Raw genomic sequence first — 21997 nt, 5'->3', positions numbered from 1 at the left:
AGATTTGTGAACAATATTTGAGAGAAATAGGACTTTTGTGTACATAGAAAAAGTCTTAGATCTTTGAGTTGTAATTCAGTGTATGTAGCCAATTTTTCTTGGGTCAAAAGAGAAAAAACTAATAAAATATTAAATATTATTACACAGAGAAATCTTAAACTGGGTTTTCTTATGAGATTTAAGACTCCAGTGCTCAGTGATTTAAGACTTCAGTGCTCCCTATAGCCCTCAATGACACTCCCAATACAAGTGCATAATACATACAGTACATATTGGTTTCTGCCAATATTAAGGTGCCTTTACATTTAACATTTACATTTTTGTCTGGTCTGTTTTCTGTGTATGTGGTATAATCTGTAAAGCACTTTGGTCAGCCTGATGGCTGTTGTAAATGTGCTATACAAATAAAATGAACTTGAACTTTACATAGCTTTTGTGCTTGCCCAAAATGTAGCATAAAGATGCAATGCTGCTTAAAAGCCAGTCTAAATTATTTCTGCGCAGACGTCAATCCCTAGTATTAAAGTGTGCAGTTGTAATTTCAGTGTAAATGCATTCATGCCACTTCTGAGCAGCACTAAATAGTCTGTTTAAAGACTCCTAAATGACAGCTCAAATCTGTGCCACCTTTGCAATGTAAAGAGTGCAACTGTCAGGTTACAGAATTAAGAATTCCAACCATTTTCACCATATGGGTACTGATTTTTGACAATAACTTTTAAACCTTTAAAAGACAAACCTGCTGTGACATAAAAAATTGATGATAAAAATGATTTGGATTAAGCTGCTTGATTCATAAAATACACAGATTTAATTTAGTCTTTTACTGGCATATACTGAGAATCAATGATGTTTGTTCTTGCAAGCCAAGCAACCATGTTCGAGCTTCCATTTACCATATTTGATGAGCTCTATGTATGTGCAATGTTTATATGTGAATAAAAGCCTAAATTAAATCTGTTTAATGGTTTCGTTCATCACTTAAAAGATGAATGACAGTCTAATGAGTTTGGAACAACATGAGATTGACTAATTGATCACAGTATTATGATTTTTACGTGAATTAACCTTTTCAGTAAAATTTTGACAGTGAACTCACTGAAATTATTTAGAAGCATGCATGTGTGCTTTTCAAAGAGTGTAGGGTCATTTTCCTACTGGAGGACTTGAAGAAGCAGATTTCTGATGATGCTGGGTTTTACATTTTCAGAGAAGCCAAAGCCTTGGTAAGTCCGCAAACAGATCTGAGAATCTTCTAGCAAACCCAAACTGGCATTATTCTAGCAAAGAGTACGTGCCGAGTGCGTCAACAGGAGCTGGGAAATCTGATAACTACTTCTGACATTCCCATTACCTCCGACCCCCCCAGTTCTGTTCTATAATTAACCAGGAGAGTTTCCTGCAGGGAACAGAGCCAGAGCTTCAGCCGAAACAACACTATCATCAGCTGATCTGTAAAGAGATGTGCCGGAGGAATGTAGAACCAACAAACCTCTCCACTGATGTCAAAACAAAACAAACCAAAAACTAAAACATTAACCCTAAAAAATCCCCGAATTCAGGTGCCAAACGTGTGTCTGCGCTGTATCTTGTGGGTTCTGCTGGAGATCTTGTTTTCCAGTAAATCTGTAAATAGCACAATGAGGGACAGGTGTCCAGGAGTTACTGTAACTAAAGACAGGTGATGACGCCAGACAGAGTTTTGGCATTGTGTTGGTCAATGGATTCGCTAAGGCAGGTACAATCTAATTTACACTGAGAGCTAACCAAGCGAGGCGATCGACCAGTGGATTCCCACACATGATGATGATGATGATGAACACGAACCATCACTGTTTATACTGGCAGCTGTCACTCTTTAACTCTGCCCACTGCACAAATAACAGTTCTAGCTATAGAATGTGTTTTAATAGTCAAAGTATTGGTGAAAAACTACGCTACCTGTAATCCTGAAGAGAGATCCACAAGAGAAACAGTGTTATTTTAGCATTATTTATACCCTATTATAAATATGTACATGTATTTATTTTGCAATAAATTAAATTGTTTGTATCTTAAATGTTAAAAACATTTAAAGAAATGAGTAGTTCATTCACTCCTGGAAAAATTTATTACTTTCAATCTTTTCATATATTATGTATTTTATTGCAAAAGTTTGTAATGCTGTTATTCATCTCAGAGTTGGTTAGTTTGGTTCATGACTTTCATTTAATGTTTTTTTTGTGAGAAAAATTTTAAAAGAAAATCTAAAATAATAAAAAATAAATGGGAAACTTCCAAAACAACTATTGGAACGAATGAATTCACTTTAGAGTTTGATTTAACCATTAATATCAATCACTTTTAGCACTGCATGAAAAGTTTATAATCTGCATTCGTTTTTTTGTTTTTTAAGTGAAGTGACCAATTGATACAAGTGCATGAGTGATTCACAATCATATTTGGCAATATTTTGGGGAAGTTTTCTGATAATGGTTGATAGACTGGGATCATAATATTTATATATAACTCAGAGAGACCATGCGATAACAGTCCAGATATAAAAATATTTATGGCGTCTCTGAGTCATTCGTTCTTTATGCCACCCACACATAGACCTCAATACTGTTTTCATACCCTTAGAGAGAGATATAGTTAAAGATCTATAACAGATATGTAGCAAATTCAAAGAACACTCAGTTTCACTGGGCAAATGACTGACACTTTCCATGAAAGCATGCAATGCAATATTGTGCTCTAACTGAGAGAAAGAGACAAACGGAAAGACTGAGTAAGATGAGGAGAAAGAGACAGAAGTGTGACTTTTTTTTAACAAGAGGTCCAATTTGCCTGCTAATAAACTCGATGATGATGACTCACGGCTCTGATGTCTGAGGGAAGTTGCTTTGGTCAGGAGGAGTTTGGTGGAAATATGCGTTTATAGCAGAGCAACAGCTAAACCACAAACTCCATGGAAACCAAGACAAGCTATAAACAAACAGCCCAACAATCACTCTGCCTTCTTCAGATCTAAATCTATGCCTCGTGGCTTTTTGTCCGAGTCTATGAGATTGCAAAATAGGCTTTTCATCGGGCCTACACATTTAAAATTAGCATGCAATGAAAATTCACCCAATTTACTAAATGCATGTTATATTGCACACAATTCAACCATACGCGTTTACTTTTTATTACTTTTTTAAATTAAAATATAACTCTTCTGATGTATTCTGAATGTTTCTTACCACTGCCCTCAAGATCTGCCTCCATCCAATCTACACCATCACGACTCTTCCAGGAAAACAACCACAAGTACTGATGAAATCTCTTGCTGAAGCACATACAAAAATGCACTTTAAAATAAGAATGTAGTCACAGCAGTATCAAGATGATGGTTTTTCTGGGCTGTGGCCTAAAACTTATAGTGAAGTGCTCGTCCTTTTTTGATAGTCTATCCCAACTTCCTGTTATACATGTTGAAACATATATCATTTCCTATCTTTGAATTCATAATATTAATCAGAAGTGTGCATTCCATGGATAGCATCTGCAATTCCATCATTTGCCAAATGATGTCTAAACAGAGTTAATGTCAGATTGTAGCAGGAGTCCAGAGAGGCATTCAGAAGCCCACACCATTTCATTCTGGGCCAGACGTCAGAGAAGTGCGCCTTTCCATCTCTGTCCGTACGGTCAGCACTTGCAAAAGCAGTCTAGAGGAAAGAACATCACACCGGGTTCACTCCGGCATAACACCAGCAGCACTGTTAAAATCACTCATTCACGCCCCATATGACTCTCAACCATAGTAATATAGTCGAGAAGAAAGAGAAAACAGCAAAGAGAAGGAATAAACACGAAGATTGCAAACAAAGAATAGTAAATGGTAAATTGCCAGACACTTTTTCCCAAAGTCTATAGTGTAATCTATAGTGTATTCAGGTGTAGTTGCCAGAAGTTTATTTAAACCAACATTTTCCCATCTTATTTTGCAACATGCAAGTTATTTTCTGTGAATGTGCAAGACTTCCAATTCATTTGCCACTACACAGGTTAATAACTAGAAGAATAAAGTGCAGTAAATGGTAAAATGGTATTTGTGCAAAGCAGTGTGTTAATAACAACATAATACATACAAATAATATAATACATAAAAATAATCTGATAAGAAATAATCATTTGCAGTATCAAGCAGCATACAGGGCTGTTTTGCATAACTAAAAATAACTGGAAGTTGACGAGACCAGAGGTCTCTGCACTGTTTTTACAGGAACACTAGGGTGGATATAGCAACATTTCAAGTTTTACAGTTTAAAAAAATATTTACTGAAATAAGAAAAAAGTAAAAAACATTATTATTTCACTAAAAAAAAAAACATTAAATGTGAGCTCTCTCAAAAATAATTCTGGGAATATAAATTTAACTTTTTTTAGTTCTTCTTTTTACTTCCAAAAATTGCACTTTTTAAAATTAAATTTAATGTTAAATTACACTAAAAATGTCCCATTAAGTCTATTACAGTTTTACACTGTATAGGAATTTACCATTAACCACTTAACAGGTTTATACTGTAGCATTTTTAAAATTACTCTAATGTAAAAGAGACCTATTATGCTCCTTTTCACAATGTGTAATATAAGGCTCATGTGTCCCCAGAATGTGTCTGTGAAGTTTCAGCTCAAAATACCACACAGATCATTTATTCTATCATTTTGAAAATGCCTATTTTGAGTGGAAGCAGAAACACTGTTTTCATGCATGTCTCTTTAAATGCAAATGAGCTGCTGCCCCCCCCCCCCCTCTTTTCCAGAATAGGACTGTGCCTTTACAGCTCATATCTCAGATATTCTGCTAAAAACATCTGTTTGGTTTTGATAAATCATGCATTTTAAACCCATATCAGTTCAAACTTCTGATGTGCAGTTTTCTTAGTGCACACATCCGAAGCACATGCACAGAAAGCGGCCGTCACACGGCATGGGAGTACTAAAAATGTTTATTTTTGGGGAAAGAAATCACATTTTTATATTGGATCTGTGTGGCAGCAGCATAATATACAGTAAATAAATCAATAAATCCACTGCTCTCTTGTCTCCTCTGAGGCTGGGACTCTAAACAGTGTTCTGTGCTCATCTGTGCAGCCAAAGACAGAACAGTTAGCATGCTTTGCTGGAACTTTCGCAATGGCGTTAGAACTGGTACACCGTTGCTGCTTGCACAATCTGATCCGTTTTTTTATAAGCTTGCAGAGAAAGGCTTACTAAAAAAAATTACTGGGTTGTTCTTTTTCACGTTTTTCTGGGTTGGTAGATGCACCGATTATAGCACTTAAACATGGAAGTAGTCAGATTTTCATGATATGTCACCTTTAAATTTTGAGTGATTAAATTACTGCACATTTGCATGAAGGCTGACTTCAGCTTAGTGCCAGTGATAACAGTTACTCATGTCGCCTCAAATAGCCTACCCTCATTAAAACATAATTATTTTAGGTCACATTGTTATTGATAATCGCTGTCGGTGCATATTCCCGTTCACAGGGATAACTGCCCTGGACCTAAAGGGCCCAATGGTGATCAAGTTCAAAGCACGCACTCTGCAGAGATTGAACCAGCAACCTTCCCATCACTAACCCTATACTTCAGCCATTATGCCACGCCAAATCAACAAGGTGTGTCCCAGAAAGACAAGCAGGAGAGCTCTCTACTCTGTAGTGAGAGAGACAGAACAGATATAGAGTGTGAGTGAAAGAGGAGATGGGCGAAATATGGGTTGATTCTGCCTTAGTCCTCTCACTGACAAACTGCTGCTCTGCTAACCTACTTTACTAGTCTATTCCCAGCATTAGCGGAGAAGTGGAGAAGACCTCAAACACCACACACACACACACACACACACACACACACACACACACACAGTGCTTTGTGCACATGGTCATGCTGAGAAGGACACCGCACATAAAGATTAAATTTTAAAATAGAAGAGTATCATGATTTTAGTAGGTGAGGTAAAAAAAAAAAAAAATAGAGGAAAGAGGCTAAAATGTATATATATATAAAAAAATGCTAGAGAGAGATATAGGCTTTTTCACACTTGACATAAATGCTCATTTTAGCACTGTTTTCCTTTGTAATCCTGAATTATCTTTAATGTTTCACTCTGTTCATTCTTTAAGGATTGTAAACACTGAGTTGATATTTGAATTGGTATATTTGTGAGGTTAATAACATTGACTGTATGAGTACGGGAAAGCCGATTAGTCACCAGAAGAGACGGACGACAGCTCGCGTAAGTGTTTTAAGTACTTGGCCGCAGTTCTGTTTTTTAAATTATTTACTTGCTGTTAGGAAGGAATAGTTTGTTTCTTACCTATTTCTACTCTGCATTTCCGTTGAGGATTTTATGTTTGATTGCACTTACGGGTAATTAGAATAATTTGCGCCTCAGCTGAGAACGAGCCTGTGTGATTGTGCAAAGTGTTAGTTTGGTCTTGAGCTATGAGCAGTCCTACCTTATTGGCTGGGCTGATCAGAAGCCGGCCACAGCTGTTTTCACTCTAGTTTCCTTGACTTTATTTATTTGATGTCAGAGCGCTGACGTGGAAGCATCAGCCGTCGTGCTCAGCCTCCTTGTGTGAAGACCAACGAGTGTAAAGACAGACGACTTTTTCCTGCGCGACTTTAACCGAGCAATGACACCGAGAACACACTTAAGTATCGTTTTTATCTTCCCTCACACTTTCCTATCCTCTATCCTTCTACGTCTATCATGTGTTTCCAAACCATTCCGGTTCTCTCTCAACCTCGCTCTAAAAACACACGCAGAAGGCTACGTACCACTGCTAACCTGCGCCCTATCTCTACAACTTCTTGTCCAGGCCCTTGTCGTTTCTAGACTAGACTACTGCAATGCTCTTCTGGCTGGTCTGCCATCAAACACAATCAAACCTCTACAAATGATTCAGAATGCAGCGGCACGACTGATCTTCAACGAGCCCAAAAGAGCGCATGTTACACCTCTCTTCATCTCCTTGCACTGGCTACCCGTGGCAGCTCGCATCCAGTTCAAGTCACTGATGCTTGCGTACAGAACTACCACAGGCTCTGCACCCTCCTACTTCCACTCACTACTATGAACCTACATCCCCTCCAGAAGTCTGAGATCTGCTAGTGAGCGACGCCTTGTGGTACCATCACAGAGAGGCTCAAAATCACTCTCCAGAACATTCTCGTTCACCATTCCTGGCTGGTGGAATAATCTTCCCACCCCTATCCGGAACGCCGGATCCCTGTTAATCTTCAAGCAACAACTGAAAACTCATCTCTTTCGGCACTACTTGACTTCATCCTAAACTAAAAAAAAAAAAACTCTCTTTCCCTCTATCTTTCTCTCCCTCCCTTACTAGCTTGTACTTATTTGAACAATGACTGAGACTTGGTGTTACGAGCACTTCCTCTGTCTGATTGCCTCTTCAAGATTAATCGCTTTTTGTATTCCCCAATTGTAAGTCGCTTTGGATAAAAGCGTCTGCCAAATGACTAAATGTATGTAGCGAGCATGATACCTGATATTAACTCAGCTCAACTTTGGACAATGGAGAAAATTTATTTGGATTTGTACTTCCGCAAACATATAATTGCATTATTTTCTGACATTTGGTCTATGTTTTTGAAATTCTTTAACAGCCGGCATTAAGATTTCCAAAACATTTGGATGAACTCCAAAACGCTGTTCTTGGCCAGAATTAGTTTGAAATGATGACACCAGGGCCGCTGCTGGCCAAATGGGTGCCCTAAGCAGAATTGTATTGTTGTGCCCCCTCCCCCATATTATGGATGAAAATAAATAAATAAAATAAAACACCCACTATATGGGTCAAAATAGAACTTTAATAAAATATAAAAGTTTGTATTTACAAATTATGAAAAAAATTTAAGCTCTAGACAGTACCATATGGATATCATAGCGACGGTATTGGATGACACACATTTGTACTTTGATTTGAAGTTTATTGGGGCTTTTTAACCACTAAACCACACAAATTTAACAAGGAGGATCAGGTGGTTCTTTATAGAGACACAGTGTACAAGTGCAAGATGTGAAACACCAGGCTACTGTGTAACAGAGTGCTGAAGGGAAGAGGTGTGTGTAGAAATGTAACAGTACCTTGTCTAGAGCCTCCCGATCGGCCAAGTCTTGAACCGCTAGCAGCTTAATGCTGGAGAGAGAGAAAAACAAGGCATGTGAGACTATGTCATAATACCTCTAGTATATATATGTACAGTAACTGGATATTAAATCAGTCAAATTAACAATAAGAATAGATGGCATATATTCAAGGCTCCACCATAGAAAAAGATCAACAAACAATCATCAACTGCCTCCTTTAAATCAGCCTGGCAGCACTTTCCCCTCCTGCTGTGTGGCGGATCCCTTCAGCATAAATTATATATTATATCTTGCAAACATAATATGAAACTCAAGGTGACGACAGTGGAGGTAATGACATTGCTCTGGAAGCAATGTTGACAATTACATCCTTAATAACTGTTGAGCTGTTTGTTTTGGAAAGTAATTCTCCTGGTTAGTGCTCGAACATGATACAGCAAACAGCAGATGGTTCTGTGAATATTACAGTGATAATTTCTCAAACACAAACACATAAGCAGAAATGTCAAAGCTGTGCTTTTAATTAAATGAGTGTGTGAAGTTAAGATGACAGATGATGGACTGTCTTGAGAATCTGCCATTGAAACTCTGATAAAACCCTAATTTGAATATGATCTCATTGTCTATGACGATTGCATCCTTCAGTAGTGCTGTTGTACATGGTGATCCTCCGGGAGCAATGCTAACAAAATGATCAGGAAGGTCAGCTTCATTACCGGACACAGTCAAGAACGGCCTGTCCTCGGGACCCGCCAAATGTTTCTGTCCTGGCATAATGACAACAACATACCCAGGTTTTGTTTCATGCCATATGGACTACACATGGACATTCACCTCACTTTTGTTCTATATATTTTTTTGTAAATAAAAAGAGAATGTTATTTTAGTATTATTATAGTATTTGCTAATATTTTGAATTAGCTTTTGTGTTTAGATTTTCAGTTTTCATTTTAATTTAGCTTAGGTTTTAGTGCTTTTCACATTTTTATCTTTTTTTTTTTTTACTTTACATTTTTAATTAAAAAATAATAATTGAATAAATTTAAATATTTGAATATTCTCTTCAGCTTTCATTATTCATTATTCTCTTTTTCCATTTCATTTCTTTTATTTCAGATTTATTTCAATTAATAATGAATAGTATTAGTTTTGGTTTTAGTTAACAATAACACTGCTTCTGGAGGACTGAGGACAAAGCAATATGTTAATCAATGTAATGTATAATTAAAAAGTAATAATTTACAATGATGAAGCAGACACTATATTTTCTGGACAGGACACAATGTTGAATCTGTTAAATCTTCAAAGAAGAAAATGTCTCAAAATATTAACAAACACAACATAATGTAAAGTTTTCTCAATATTTCGACATATTCTTCATAGAATTCTTTAGAAAGACCTGCTAAACTCCCATTCCCATCCCAGCATTCACTGTAACTGCTTTGCTCATCACTCATGAATACTCAAGAGCAGACGGCACGACCGACTGGAACCCAGGATTCAGGCATGCTGACGCAGTTCAGGTCCACTGACACAATATGTATAAATTACATTCTGATAAGTGTCCGAGCGTATAAGACATACACATTCATTCTCTACTCAGAACATACACTGTATATCCCAATGGACCTTACTGCAGTGTAAAACTTCCTTTTGACCTCTTGCGAGGTGAACTGGAGAAAATGTAAGCCATCTTCCTCTCTACAGTGGTGTTTATCTACACTGGAGCTTTACAACTTCAAACTGGAGCCACAAAGTCGACATAAAATGAAAGAGCTCAGAGAGCAACTATAAACACAAATCAATTATACTGTACTGTCAGGAAGAACAGAACAGTCCTGCAGGCTTTCCCAGAGTTCACACACACAGTGCATCAATACACAGCAAAACACATACAAGTGCAAGATTTAGCTGAATGGAGTCATTTTTTCAAGGTTAAAATACCTTATTCCTACACTAGCTTATGCAGTCATCTATAAAGAGGGCGTATTTCTATAGACCAAAACCCAGAAAAGAGTTGCATTTTAGCACTTCTGGTTCCATCATACTGAAGTCACAAGGTTTTTGAACATTTTTGTTGGTTAAATGCCTGTTTATAATTGCACTCTTGCATACTATTCTAACTCAAACCTTTCAATGTTCTTAAAGAGTGAAAGTGATAGTCATGTGACTGCACATTTTAGAGTGGCCTTTTATTGTGGCCAGCCTAAGGCACACCTGTGCAATAATCATGCTGTCTAATCAGCATCTTGATATGCCACACCTGTGAGGTGGATGGATTTTCTCGGCAAAGGAGAAGTGCTCACTAACACAGATTTAGACAGATTTGTGAACAATATTTGAGAGAAATAGGCCTTTTGTGTACATAGAAAAAGTCTTAGCTCTTTGAGTTCAGCTCATGAAAAATGGGGGCAAAAACAAAAGTGTTGCGTTTATAATTTTGTTCAGTGTACTTTGATGACAGACTTTGCTCAGGCATTTCAGCACGACCATAACAACATTTCAGATGCTGTGAACGAGATCAGTCCGCTGCTAGTCAAGTTATCCCGTCATAGCGCAAAGTCATTTTTGATGCGCTTGGAGGAATTTATTCGTTTCCATCTCCCATTATTCGCATTAATCTCTTTTTCGCACAAGTCAAAAACCACCTCGAGCGAGCGTAAAAAAATTTTATTAGAAATTTAGCGTTTCCATCACTCGTTTCTCATGCGATACTTCAAAATGCGATTATAAACAGGGCGATGGAAACCCAGCTACTGAAAAATCAAAACATCAACACTTATGAGGCTGATAGACTTCTAAACATAATCACTGTAGTTCTCTATTGTAAAACTATTTCAGTGCTCTGTTAGTTCAAGTATCCTGACCAGTCCGACACAGCAACATCGGCTCAACCAATGCAGTGAGTTTGGGGCAGGACTACCTGTTTTTAAACCAATGGGAGACAGGGAGAGGGTTCATAAAACCTGACCGAATTGATATTTTTGCTATTCTGATGATGCTGGTGCAGAAATTACACTCTTCAATTTATCTCTGATAACAGTACCTTCCTGGTCTGGGGTCATAAGTCAAGCTGCAGTGAAAGAGAAAGAGTTCAAGAAAGAGAAACAGAAAAACAGAAAGCAAGATGCAGGAGACAATCCATCCTTATTTTCCAGCCAATGCTGAAAGTGATTACACCGATCCTGTTTAGAGAACAAACAGTCAGACAGACAACACCCTGTTCCCTCATAGGTGAGCACACTCACACTGTGTGTGTGTGTGTGTGTGTACTTGTTTATGCTACATCAATAAGCTATTCATAATTTTTCTCTACCTCATATTGCTGCTATTATATACCCTGTACAACTTTTTTGCACATTATTTTGCACATTCCTCTTAGTACTATTTAAGTCAACAACATACTGACCTGCACATTTATATTTATATTTTTTTATCTATCTTTTATTTTATTCTTTTTATTTTATTTTATTTTTTTCTACTTTTCTTCTCTTAATATTTGTATACTTTATAATTGCACTGTCCTTGGAGCGGACCTGACCTACATTTCACTGCTGGTTATACTCTGTATAATTGTGTATGTGACGAATAAAACTCTTGAATCTTGAATCTACATTGAGGGGACCAAAGGATAGTAAAACCTGAAATTTTTGACATTGTGGGTACCAGTCTGCGGTTCCCACGAGGGATTTCTTTTTTTTTAAATAGTAAATGATGTTTATCTGAAAGTGTATCAATGCAAACAGGTTTTCTGTAAGGGGTAGGTTTAGGGTTAGGGGATAGAAAATATTGTTTGGTCAGTATAAGTAATAGAAGTCTATGGAAAGTCCCCACAATTCACAGAAACAAACGTGTGTGTGTGTGTGTTCATTTCATTATGTAGTATTTATGTGTGTGTGTGTGTGTGTGTGTTATAAAAACTCTTATCTTTTGAAACCTTGATCAGTTATCAAAACTCGGATCAATAAACCGTAACATTGAAAACCAAGCAGCTGCTCACTCATAAAATAATAATAATAAAATCTCATAAACATTAATAGGCATTAAACACACAGTAAAATTATTATATAAGGTGTAGCAGCAGACATTCATGGCTTTAACTTTCTGATTGATGAGTGAATACCAACAGTATGTATTTTATTATATTTATTTTTGATCTAGTAAAATGACTTGTCTATTGATATAACACAGGACTGGTATACCTTTTCAGCCAGACAGTCATGTTGTAAAACAAAAATATTTTTTTCCCCTCTGAACTCAACTTAAAATGTTAATTTACAATAATTATAAACTTACAATTTGTTATAATTAGTTAACACATGCATCCTGAAATACAGTACCAATTTTAGAAGCATTTATTACCATTAATCTAGGTTAATATCAATACACAATTGTTCATTTTTAATTCATGTTGGTTCAAAACACATTCATGTGAATTAAAACAACTTGAAATGTTAAAAATTGTATTATCATACGTATAAATGGACATTAACAAATATTAATAATTGGTGTGAAGGTATTGTCCTCATGTTAGCTATTGCATTGTTTGATCTTCATGTATAGAACGTCACTGCTTAAGTGTTACCTAGCAATGTTCCTTTCAGTCTTCCTTTAGTTTTACCATGTGTCACCCACTCCCTGACCTTTGAATTATATGAATGTGTTTTGCTTCTGTACTTTCTATGTAAACACCTTCTTTGCATGTGAAATGAGAAACAATGCATCCTGAACTTCCAGTTTCCTCCTTATCACTTCACTCTGACCGAAAGGCCAGCTGAAGTTGATGGACATCAAACAAACATTGTGTGCAGTCAGAAATCCAACCTTTTTGGCTTAACAAATGCTCGCTTCAGACTGAGGAATATGTAAGAAGAATATATAAGAATGCAAATTCTCCTGTTTCGCAGGTGTCCAATTATCAACAGAGAAGGTCTCTGCATGCAAATGTTTGTTAAACAGCTTTTATTATCATACAACGTGGGACTCGATGCATTTTATTTGTTCAAAAGGTGTAGTTTACCATTAACCATGTTTTGTGAGTCACCTTGTCTGCATGATACACCTGCAAATCGGAGCTGTGGATTTCCACAGAAGCTTCCAAAAACTAAATCCAATGTCAAGAGGCTCTCCATTGAATTTTTCCAAGTAGAAAACTGGAAATTTTGACTCCGAGTTGAATAGAAAGCAAAGTATTCAACAAAACCACAAACATGATGAAGAAATGTGTTCGTGAGGGACTCAACAGGCATGGAAAGAGAATCCACTGTAGATTAGCATGCAGTAATGCAGCCTGTGTTAACCAGAGGAGGAACATGAACCAGTATCACTGTGTGTGACCTGAAACACACTATTAGTCATCAAGCAATCAAACAACACCAAGTTCTCCATTAACTGGCTACAATCTCCTCATATCATCTCATCCGTAATCTGTTTGGCATTGTGATGTGGTTGTGATTACATTAAATGAGGGGCTTGGCAGCATAATGTAATCAAACTCAATTGTCTTACAAGCAGAATAAAACACAATAGTATTCAATTTAGCTGATGTATTTTGTTTTTGCGATTTAAGTATTCTAGATTTTTGTCATTGAAATAAAAATGAACAGAGGTTTGTTTTGAAGATGCATTCAAAGTTCTGAGCAGTGTTATCATTAAATCTAAAGAGAATCTAAAATGAAAAATAATAATTAAATGATAAAAGGACATCTAAAAGTACAAAATTACCAAATTAAATATTAATTAAGGTAAATGCTAATAATATATAAATAATACTGAAATAACACTGGTTCTGAGCTGATCTTGGTCGGCCAGTTTTCCATCCAAATCCTTCTAAACATTCTTCAGTTTTAGAAGAAAGTCCATTTAAATCCATTATTTACATATATTAACAATTTAGCATTTTTACATAAGCAAACAACTGTTCCTTGCATGTTACAGACAGGGTCAAAGGTTAAAGTAACAACAGCAATGTCCTAATAATGTAAGAGTGTATGTAAGAGTTGTACAATAATAAAACCAAAAGCCGGTTTCAAACCAAACACTAAACTTGACTTAAAAAGACAAGAAACAACTACTTTTTTTCTAAAGTCTGCCTATTTGTGGGTTATCATTTATTTCAGATAAACCCGCCAAACAGATTTCATTTTCCTGTGGTGCCATAGTGATTTGATGCCACATTTCACATTTATGTGGCAAGTGATCAACTTAAAAAAAATATATATTTTTGTCTGAACACACATGTGAAAGACGGCAGATTTCAAGGAGTTCCTGCGTCAGCCGAGCAACTGCCATTGAGAAGACGGTCAACGCTAACGGAGGACTTTTAGTTTCTACAAGCATTATAAACTATTCTAAAGACTACAAGAACAAAACACAAACTGCAAATGAACAGCTCAGTGCTAATACAGCTGTAGTGATGGTTCAGTCAATAAGAGCATGTCAGACAAGGTCCAACTCTGTCAAAATGTAACCGGTGAGTCTGCAGTTCTTCATGTGTTTGGCAGTTCATTACAGCATTAAAGGAAAAGGATGGAAAAAATGTCCTATAGACAAACAGGTCTACGCATCCGGTCACATTGTGCCACTTTGAGCACTTGTTTTTATAATAACGCCGCAATGCTGCGTTGTGTCAGCAGAAAGGAAAGGTTTCCAGAGAACTGAAAACGATGACTTTGATCCAGCCACGTCTGTGACCCTGAGGTCAGTCTTGGGAATAAATCAACAGCAACTGCCTCTTTCTCACAGTCTCTCATTTGCGTCAAACAACCCAAACATGTCAACACCTTAACTGTTGCTGCAAGGAAACCTTTCGAAATATAATTTTGCAATAAAAATGAAAGCTCTTGCAAAATGACTGACCCCCGACATCCTATGCAGGCCAAAATTACTCATGTTCGCTGAGGCATCGCTATGAGATATTTGGTTAAAGATACTGTTACGTTCTGCATCTATTACGGACAAACCCCTAATCCTGAGTAATAAAGCTCAGTGTGACATGTGTGCTACAAATATTGGGTCTCATGCAGCAACTGTGCATATGCAAAAATTAGTGTTTCACCCCAAAAAAACTATAATTTATATGAAAATCTATGAAATGCATACTCTGGAAAGTCTTTAAATATGTTAAGATGAAATTTTACTCAAATATTATCTCTTATAAAATCTGAAGGTGCAAAAAATCTAAATATTTAGAAAATCACCTTTAAAGTTGTCTAAATGAAGTCCTTAGCAATGCATATTACTAATCAAAAATGATGTTTTGATATATTTACAGTAGGAAACGTAAAATATCTTCATGGAACATGATCTTTACTTAATAAACTAATGATTTTTGGCATAAAAATCTTGACGCATTGTATTGTTGGCTTTTGCTACAAATATACCCATGCTACTTATGACTGGTTTTGTGCTCCAGGGTCAAAAATGTATAGATGCGCATGTCTTTTGAGAGCATTGTATGATTGCTGAATGAAGAAAGGCTGTGAACAAAAGATTGTGTGGACATGTTTCGCGAGAATTTCCCCTGATTTAATCTGTTTTATCAAATTTGATGAGTTTCTTGAAATGATTTTCAGTGGTGGAAAAGAAAAAGACTGCTTTTGAAATATGAAGACTGGTTAATAAGCTGGTTTTGCATATCTGGCTTTGTGTGAATAAGCAGTGCAAGTTTTTAATTAAAATTTAACTGAACTATTCAAATGTGGAAAACATGGATTTTTGGGGAAAAAATAAACTGTCAAATGACAAATTAAGTCAAATGATGCTCTTCTGCACAGGCATGCACTATTCTTTTGCTCCAGAAAATGTCAAATATAGTTTCAGGCTGATATTCCGAGCAAAAGAAGAAGATGATCCTTTCATGACATGACGTCTTACTGCAGATGGGTCATCATAATGTAGTACAGCACCATGGACATGTGCCACGCGCGGAAAGTGAGCAGAAGTTGACAGATCTGCAGATGAATCAGATTGTTTGGCTGTGCACGCGCGTGTGTGCGGTGAGGTTACCACAGGCCTTATCTCCGGAGTGAACTACAGTAACCTCTGATCATGCCGTCTGGTGGTTTCCTCCACCCTGTGTGTTTAACAGACCAGATTCGTCCCAGCATTTTAAGCAAACAGCTCAAGCGCTGTGGGTTTTAATGTGTGCTTTTACACTGATAACAGATAGCATTTAATTTACCACGAAAACCTAAAACTGAGATCAGATCAGCAGCTGGAGGATCTGTTGTGTGGTGAACATGATGGTTGCTGACTCAGTACTGATGACGGGAGACGGGCGGCTTTAAGTGACCTGCAGTGACGCTTGTCTGGGATGTTTACCCTTACTTTAAAGTATTAAACTTTAGTGCAGCTTGTTTATTAGAGGGTTTGTACAATCTGACAAAATAGTTGAAATATCACATTTAAAAGAACGGTTTTCTATTTAAATATATAAAGTGTAATTTATTCCTGTGATCAAAGCTGTATTTTCAGCATCATTACTCCAGTCTTCAGTGTCACATGATCCTTCATGTATATCATTCTGATATGCTGCTCAAGAAACATGATTATTATTATCAATGTTGAAAACAGTTGTGCTGCTTCATATTTTGGTGGAAAACATGATTTTTTTCAAAATTCTTTTTTTTTGGATTTTTTACTGTCACTTTTCATTTCTTTAAAAAAATTAAAAATCTTACCAACCGCAAACATATGGACGTGCTCTTTATAAATACACATTCAAAAGTCAATCTATTTATGTCAGTGCTAATGTATTAGTATATCATTGTGGGAAACATTTGACCATTGTAGGTAATGTTGTGGGGAAAACCAATTCTCCAGTAGACCTTCACTCATCAAATCCAATCAGACGGTTAAGTGAGTTTTCATGCTTGTATAGTCAAAAGGTCAAAGCACCACCGAGGCTTTATTGATTCTCTGGTTTCTCATGGGTTGTCACACTAGACTGCATTCATCAACAGATAATGCAAATTTGTTGTAAATCATTGCTATTTATATCAAGATTTACTACCATTTCTCCTCTCGACCAATCTTGTATCACTAGTGCCCTGGATTCGACCCGCAGTCATGTGAGCAGGAGTATAATGGAGGCAGCTGGAGGGAACGATTTGAGAAATAAGCATCTGATGGGACGTTTGATATAGGGTTTCAAGAAAGCAGTCATTTCCATTTCAAGGGTTGTTTTGAGATGACTGAATTTGAGACAGTTCTATTTAAAAAATTGTAAAGTCAGTCAGTGATAAAGCGACCTTGAGAGACGCTTGCTGCTGTTCTGTAAGCTGACTTGAGTTTTTAAATGCAGCAATATGCTGATGTGTCAAAATTATTATTTCCAACACAGAAAAATTAATTCTGTATCTGCATATGACCTTGTGTGGTAGAATGATGGATGAGGGCCCGGATTCAGAGTTAAGAAATCCTAAGAATGTTACTAAGTGCAATTTATGAAAAATTCTAAACTTCTCAAATATGTTAAGAACAGATTATTATTATTATTAAGAAGTCTTTATCTAAATAAATGGCGGTTCTTGCTGAAGACTCACTGATAAACTCAATTGAAAACACTTCAAGGGAGCTTCCTAATAACCTCAAGAGAAAAGATAAGAAAACTCTTAAGATGGATTAAAAAAATATTCTTAACTTTTCCCTGAGTTAGAAAATAAGAAAAGTGCAGTTAAGAAGATTTTTTTTTCTAAAACAGCGATTTCCAAACTTTTTTGTCTTATAGCTCTATCCAGGGTTCCTCAAATCTTTCCCTGGAGGTCCAATCTGCTGCAGAGTTTAGCTCCAACCCTGATCAAACTCACCTACTCCAAACCAGAAAGGCTTTAATTTTACTCATTCTATACTGGATATCATTTATCATTAAAGTCACCCATAAACAAGGAAAAATTAGCTGCTCTTTATGCAGTCACGCAGCACATATATTCTGCTACACTAATAATTAAACAATAACAACTAGCTATTTTAATGTATTAATATTTCTGTTTAATAGGTTTAACAAAGCAAAATCAAAATCTTTCAAATGCTCTTTGAGAATGTTACATGAGTCTCCTGGTTGGGAGTCACTGCTTTCTTTATAGGGATGGTTGCATTACATGCATTGCTGTTACATAGAGTACAGCGCTCAGCGCTTATGTCATTCATAACACTATATTCTCTCTGCCAATGAGAAGAGACTTCTTACTACTATTTCAACTCTCTTCAACACACACATACGTACATGCTTATATAACAGCCCTCCCTGAGTCATGACAAGAATGAGGGCATGTACCTCAGCAACACCCTGAGTGAATTACTGTGTGTGTGCCATAAAACAACCAGCAGAATAAACATTTATCTTAGAATCCATCAATGCAATAAAACGGGCAGGGACTCAGCTAAAATCTGATAACGTGCAGTCTGATGTGGCTTTATCATGAACATCCACTGAAGATCACAGCAGACTGCAACACAAGTCAGCTGGACTCCTTATATCACTTACACCACTAATACACGGTTCGTTCTTCCTTGATGTTCAGGACACAAACATCTTAAAAGCTGCCTAAAAACAACTAAGAATGGGATTTGAAAATAATGAAACCTTCAGACTATGCAGACTGCAAAAAAATCTTGACATTAATAATAAGAAACACTTCAAATGTGACAAATGCAATCCTTAATAAAAATAAAATAAAAAAATTAATACTGACAGAATTTCTCATAGAATTTCACCAACAAATTGTATCAAACAAGAATTCACAAAACAAAATAAAAATAAAAATAAAAATCAAACAAAATTCTGTTGGATAAAATGAAATTCTGAAAAAAAATAATAAAAATGGAAAAGGGATTTTAGTTCCAAATAGGATTGTGTTTGATTCTTAGAGTTTGATACAATTAGGCTTACGGTCAAAATTCCATTAGAATTTATTTATGAATTTTGGACAAGGTCATTTATTCAGGGTTTGTTTTTATTCAGTATGTCTGTGGGGTTTTTTGTTTGTTTGTTTGTTTGTTTGTTTTTTTTGGGGGGGGGGGGGGGTTATTATTTATTTTTTCTTATTACAGGCTGCTTACATTATTTTTTGTTTTACTAAATGATAACAATAGATATCTAAAATCCCCTATAATAGGTCAACAAAATTAAGAATAATTTTGAACCTGGCTTTATCCAATGTTCAGATTTCTGTTTTGGAAATGTATGTATATTAAAACAACACATCAGAACACTTCTAATACAAATTTACTATGGTATACCCACAAACCATGGTATTACTGTAGAAGAGTGTCAAAAACATGGTACAACTACGGTACGTGTTGAAAAATATGGTATTTTAGTAGCCAACCTCAACCTCATCTTTTCATATCTCTCCATATTTTGTTTTATTTGCTATTTCCTTTTTTTTTATATATATATATATATATATATTTAGGCTTATATGCCAGGTCTTCAATTTATGGACGAAACAAACATGGGACACTTTATTCCTTCACTGTCAATTCTGGAAATCTGGAAAAAGTTTTTAGACATAAGGCCTATAGTTGTTGGGGGGGGGGGGGGGGGGGTTCAATTACCATGACATGTCAATATAAATACATATTATAAAAATGCATGATCATAGAGTATACAACGTGCTTTGTTAGTGTTGTTATAGAGTTTACTCACTCATTTTCTAGGAGGGTCATACAGACGACCTCTCTGACCCCAGGATTGTTGGCTTTCTCGCTGGAGCAGCGCTGCAGGTTCCAGGTGGCCACTCGCACCGCGGGCTTCCCATCGCGCGCAGCCGCCGGAGGCTCGACGCAGGGCCGCACAGAGCAGACGAGCGGCGGTCCCCCGAGCGGAGCGTCCAGCTCCTCGCTGCCGCCACCGAAGGACGTGGGGCTCGGGTGCGTGAGCCCTCCGTTCGTGTTCGTGGAAGGAGTCCTGGAGCGCTCCACGAACACCTGGAAGCGGATGCGGTCCAGCAGAGACGAGTTGATGCTGGGCACTTTGACCAGGTCCTCGATGCTCCAGAACGGACCGTGCGCGGAACGGAACTCCACGATGCTCTTGGCGAGTTTCTCGGTGATGCCGCGGACGCTCATGAGCTGCGGCGGCGTGGCGGTGTTTATGTTGACGCCGGTGCATGGCAGGTGCTCCTGCTCTTTGCGCAGAGACGAGGGCGAGTGATTAGACGAGCTGTTCTTGCTCGACACGCAGATTTCTAGTTTAACAGCCTCTAGTTTCGTGGCACCGACCCCGCTGACCAGCGCCAGGTCTTCTACTTTCTTGAATCCGCCGATGCATCCGCGGTACTCCACGATGTTGTGAGCCACCCCGCGGTTGACTCCCGGTAGAGTCATGAGCTCCTCCTCGGTGGCGGTGTTGATGTTCAGCCGCTCCTGGTTCACCAGTATGTGGCTGAAGTTGCATGCCGCGCTGAACTTGCGCTTGCCCTGGCAGAAATCCGTGGGGTCCTTGGGAATGGACCGGTGGCATCCGAGATTCCCACCCATGTGTCCCGGTGAATCAGTTCGCGAACCGAGAATGAAACCCGCTGCGCACTGTGCGTGGAAGATCCCGGTGGCACATAGACTAGTCTTGATATTTGAGCTTGATATTTAATGCTAATTTAATTAGTAAACATTACACGTTGTGATCTCTTATCCCCGTCAGTTCGTGCAAAAGTCGCCGCGTTTTCTCAGTTTCGGAGCAGCTCTGCCAGACAGACTGAACTGAAGTGAACTCTAGCGCGGTGATGTCGAGGCAGGTTATGCGAATCGTTCTTCTGAACCGACTCTCTGATCGAATCAATTCACTGAGCGTTCCTGAAAGCACGGGTATATTAGTATGGAGGACCAAACCTGCATAAATGAAATATGACTAAATTAATAAATGAAATTAATGAATAGCAATAGCCAAAAATAGGCTACATTGCATGGGTCAAAATTATCGATTTTTCTTTTATGCCAAAAATCATTAGGATATTAGGCTAAGAAGTAAACATCATGTTCAATATAAAATATTCTAATATTCAAATTCTATATAAATTTATCAAAACTGAATTTCTGATTAGTAATATGCATTGCTAAGAACTACATTTGGACAACTTTAAAGGCGATTTTCTCAATATTTTTAATTTTTTTGCACCCTCAGATTATCAAATAGTTGTATCTCAGCCAAATATTGTCCTATCCTAACAAACCATAGGCTACATCAATGCAAAGCTTATTTATTCAGCTTATTTTCTCCATAAATTGACCCATATGACTGATTTTGTGGTTCAGGGTCACATATAAGAAGGTAGTGTAATTTATTTAGCAAAAAAACAGTCTCAATTAGAGTGATACAATCAAACTACAAAATATACTCAAATTTATACAAATAAATTGAAAACATAGTAATAACAGACAAACATATTAAGTTAAGTGCAAAAAAATTACGTGCGTGGAATTCAGTAAATTTTTGAGTGACAACTGATCCGTTCGAAGGAATCGACTCTCAAACGAATCGGACTTCCCAAAGCTATTTCAAAGCACTAATCAAACGACGGGGGCGTGGCCTCCTGTACATATTATTGGCCATTGTCTGCGGACTCTCCCAATATGACACGTGATAGAGACATTGTGATAATTTCTTCCCTAGTTAATATTTTGTTCCCATTTATTGATGCATGCAGTAATAGGAGTGTAACAGTAAGTAAAGCATAACTGAGCTTAAATGTCTTTCTGGAAGGCTTGTGTTTAATTTATGTATTGAATACTGTATAAAAACTGATTTTGTGTGACATACATCATTCCAACCCTTACCAAGTATTTCTTCGTTGGAAAAGGGATGTTTACAGATTTAGTTTGTATTGACATAAAACCATTTCTTGTTAC

At 37.1% G+C, this 21997-nt stretch overlaps 1 protein-coding gene across 1 annotated transcript in view; it reads right to left on the bottom strand.

Moving 5' to 3' along the window:
- The window catches only part of LOC306847408 (endonuclease/exonuclease/phosphatase family domain-containing protein 1), a 29180-nt gene extending 8301 nt beyond the window's left edge, over nucleotides 1-20879 (bottom strand). Inside the window, exons 1-2 of the mRNA XM_079381339.1 lie at nucleotides 19800-20879; nucleotides 8147-8198 (exon numbers count right to left, since the gene is read on the bottom strand). Of these exons, the coding sequence (XP_079237465.1) occupies nucleotides 8147-8198; nucleotides 19800-20632 (885 nt within the window). The 5' untranslated portion in view covers nucleotides 20633-20879. The remainder of the gene's footprint in view (nucleotides 1-8146; nucleotides 8199-19799) is intronic.
- Between the last annotated feature and the right edge of the window lie 1118 nt (nucleotides 20880-21997).

The sequence above is a fragment of the Barbus barbus genome, assembly GCF_936440315.1.
Source record: "Barbus barbus genome assembly, chromosome: 27".
NCBI classification, from domain to species: Eukaryota; Metazoa; Chordata; class Actinopteri; order Cypriniformes; family Cyprinidae; genus Barbus; species Barbus barbus.
Note: the sequence above shows the minus strand (reverse complement) of the source record. Positions and strands in the feature narration are given on the sequence as shown.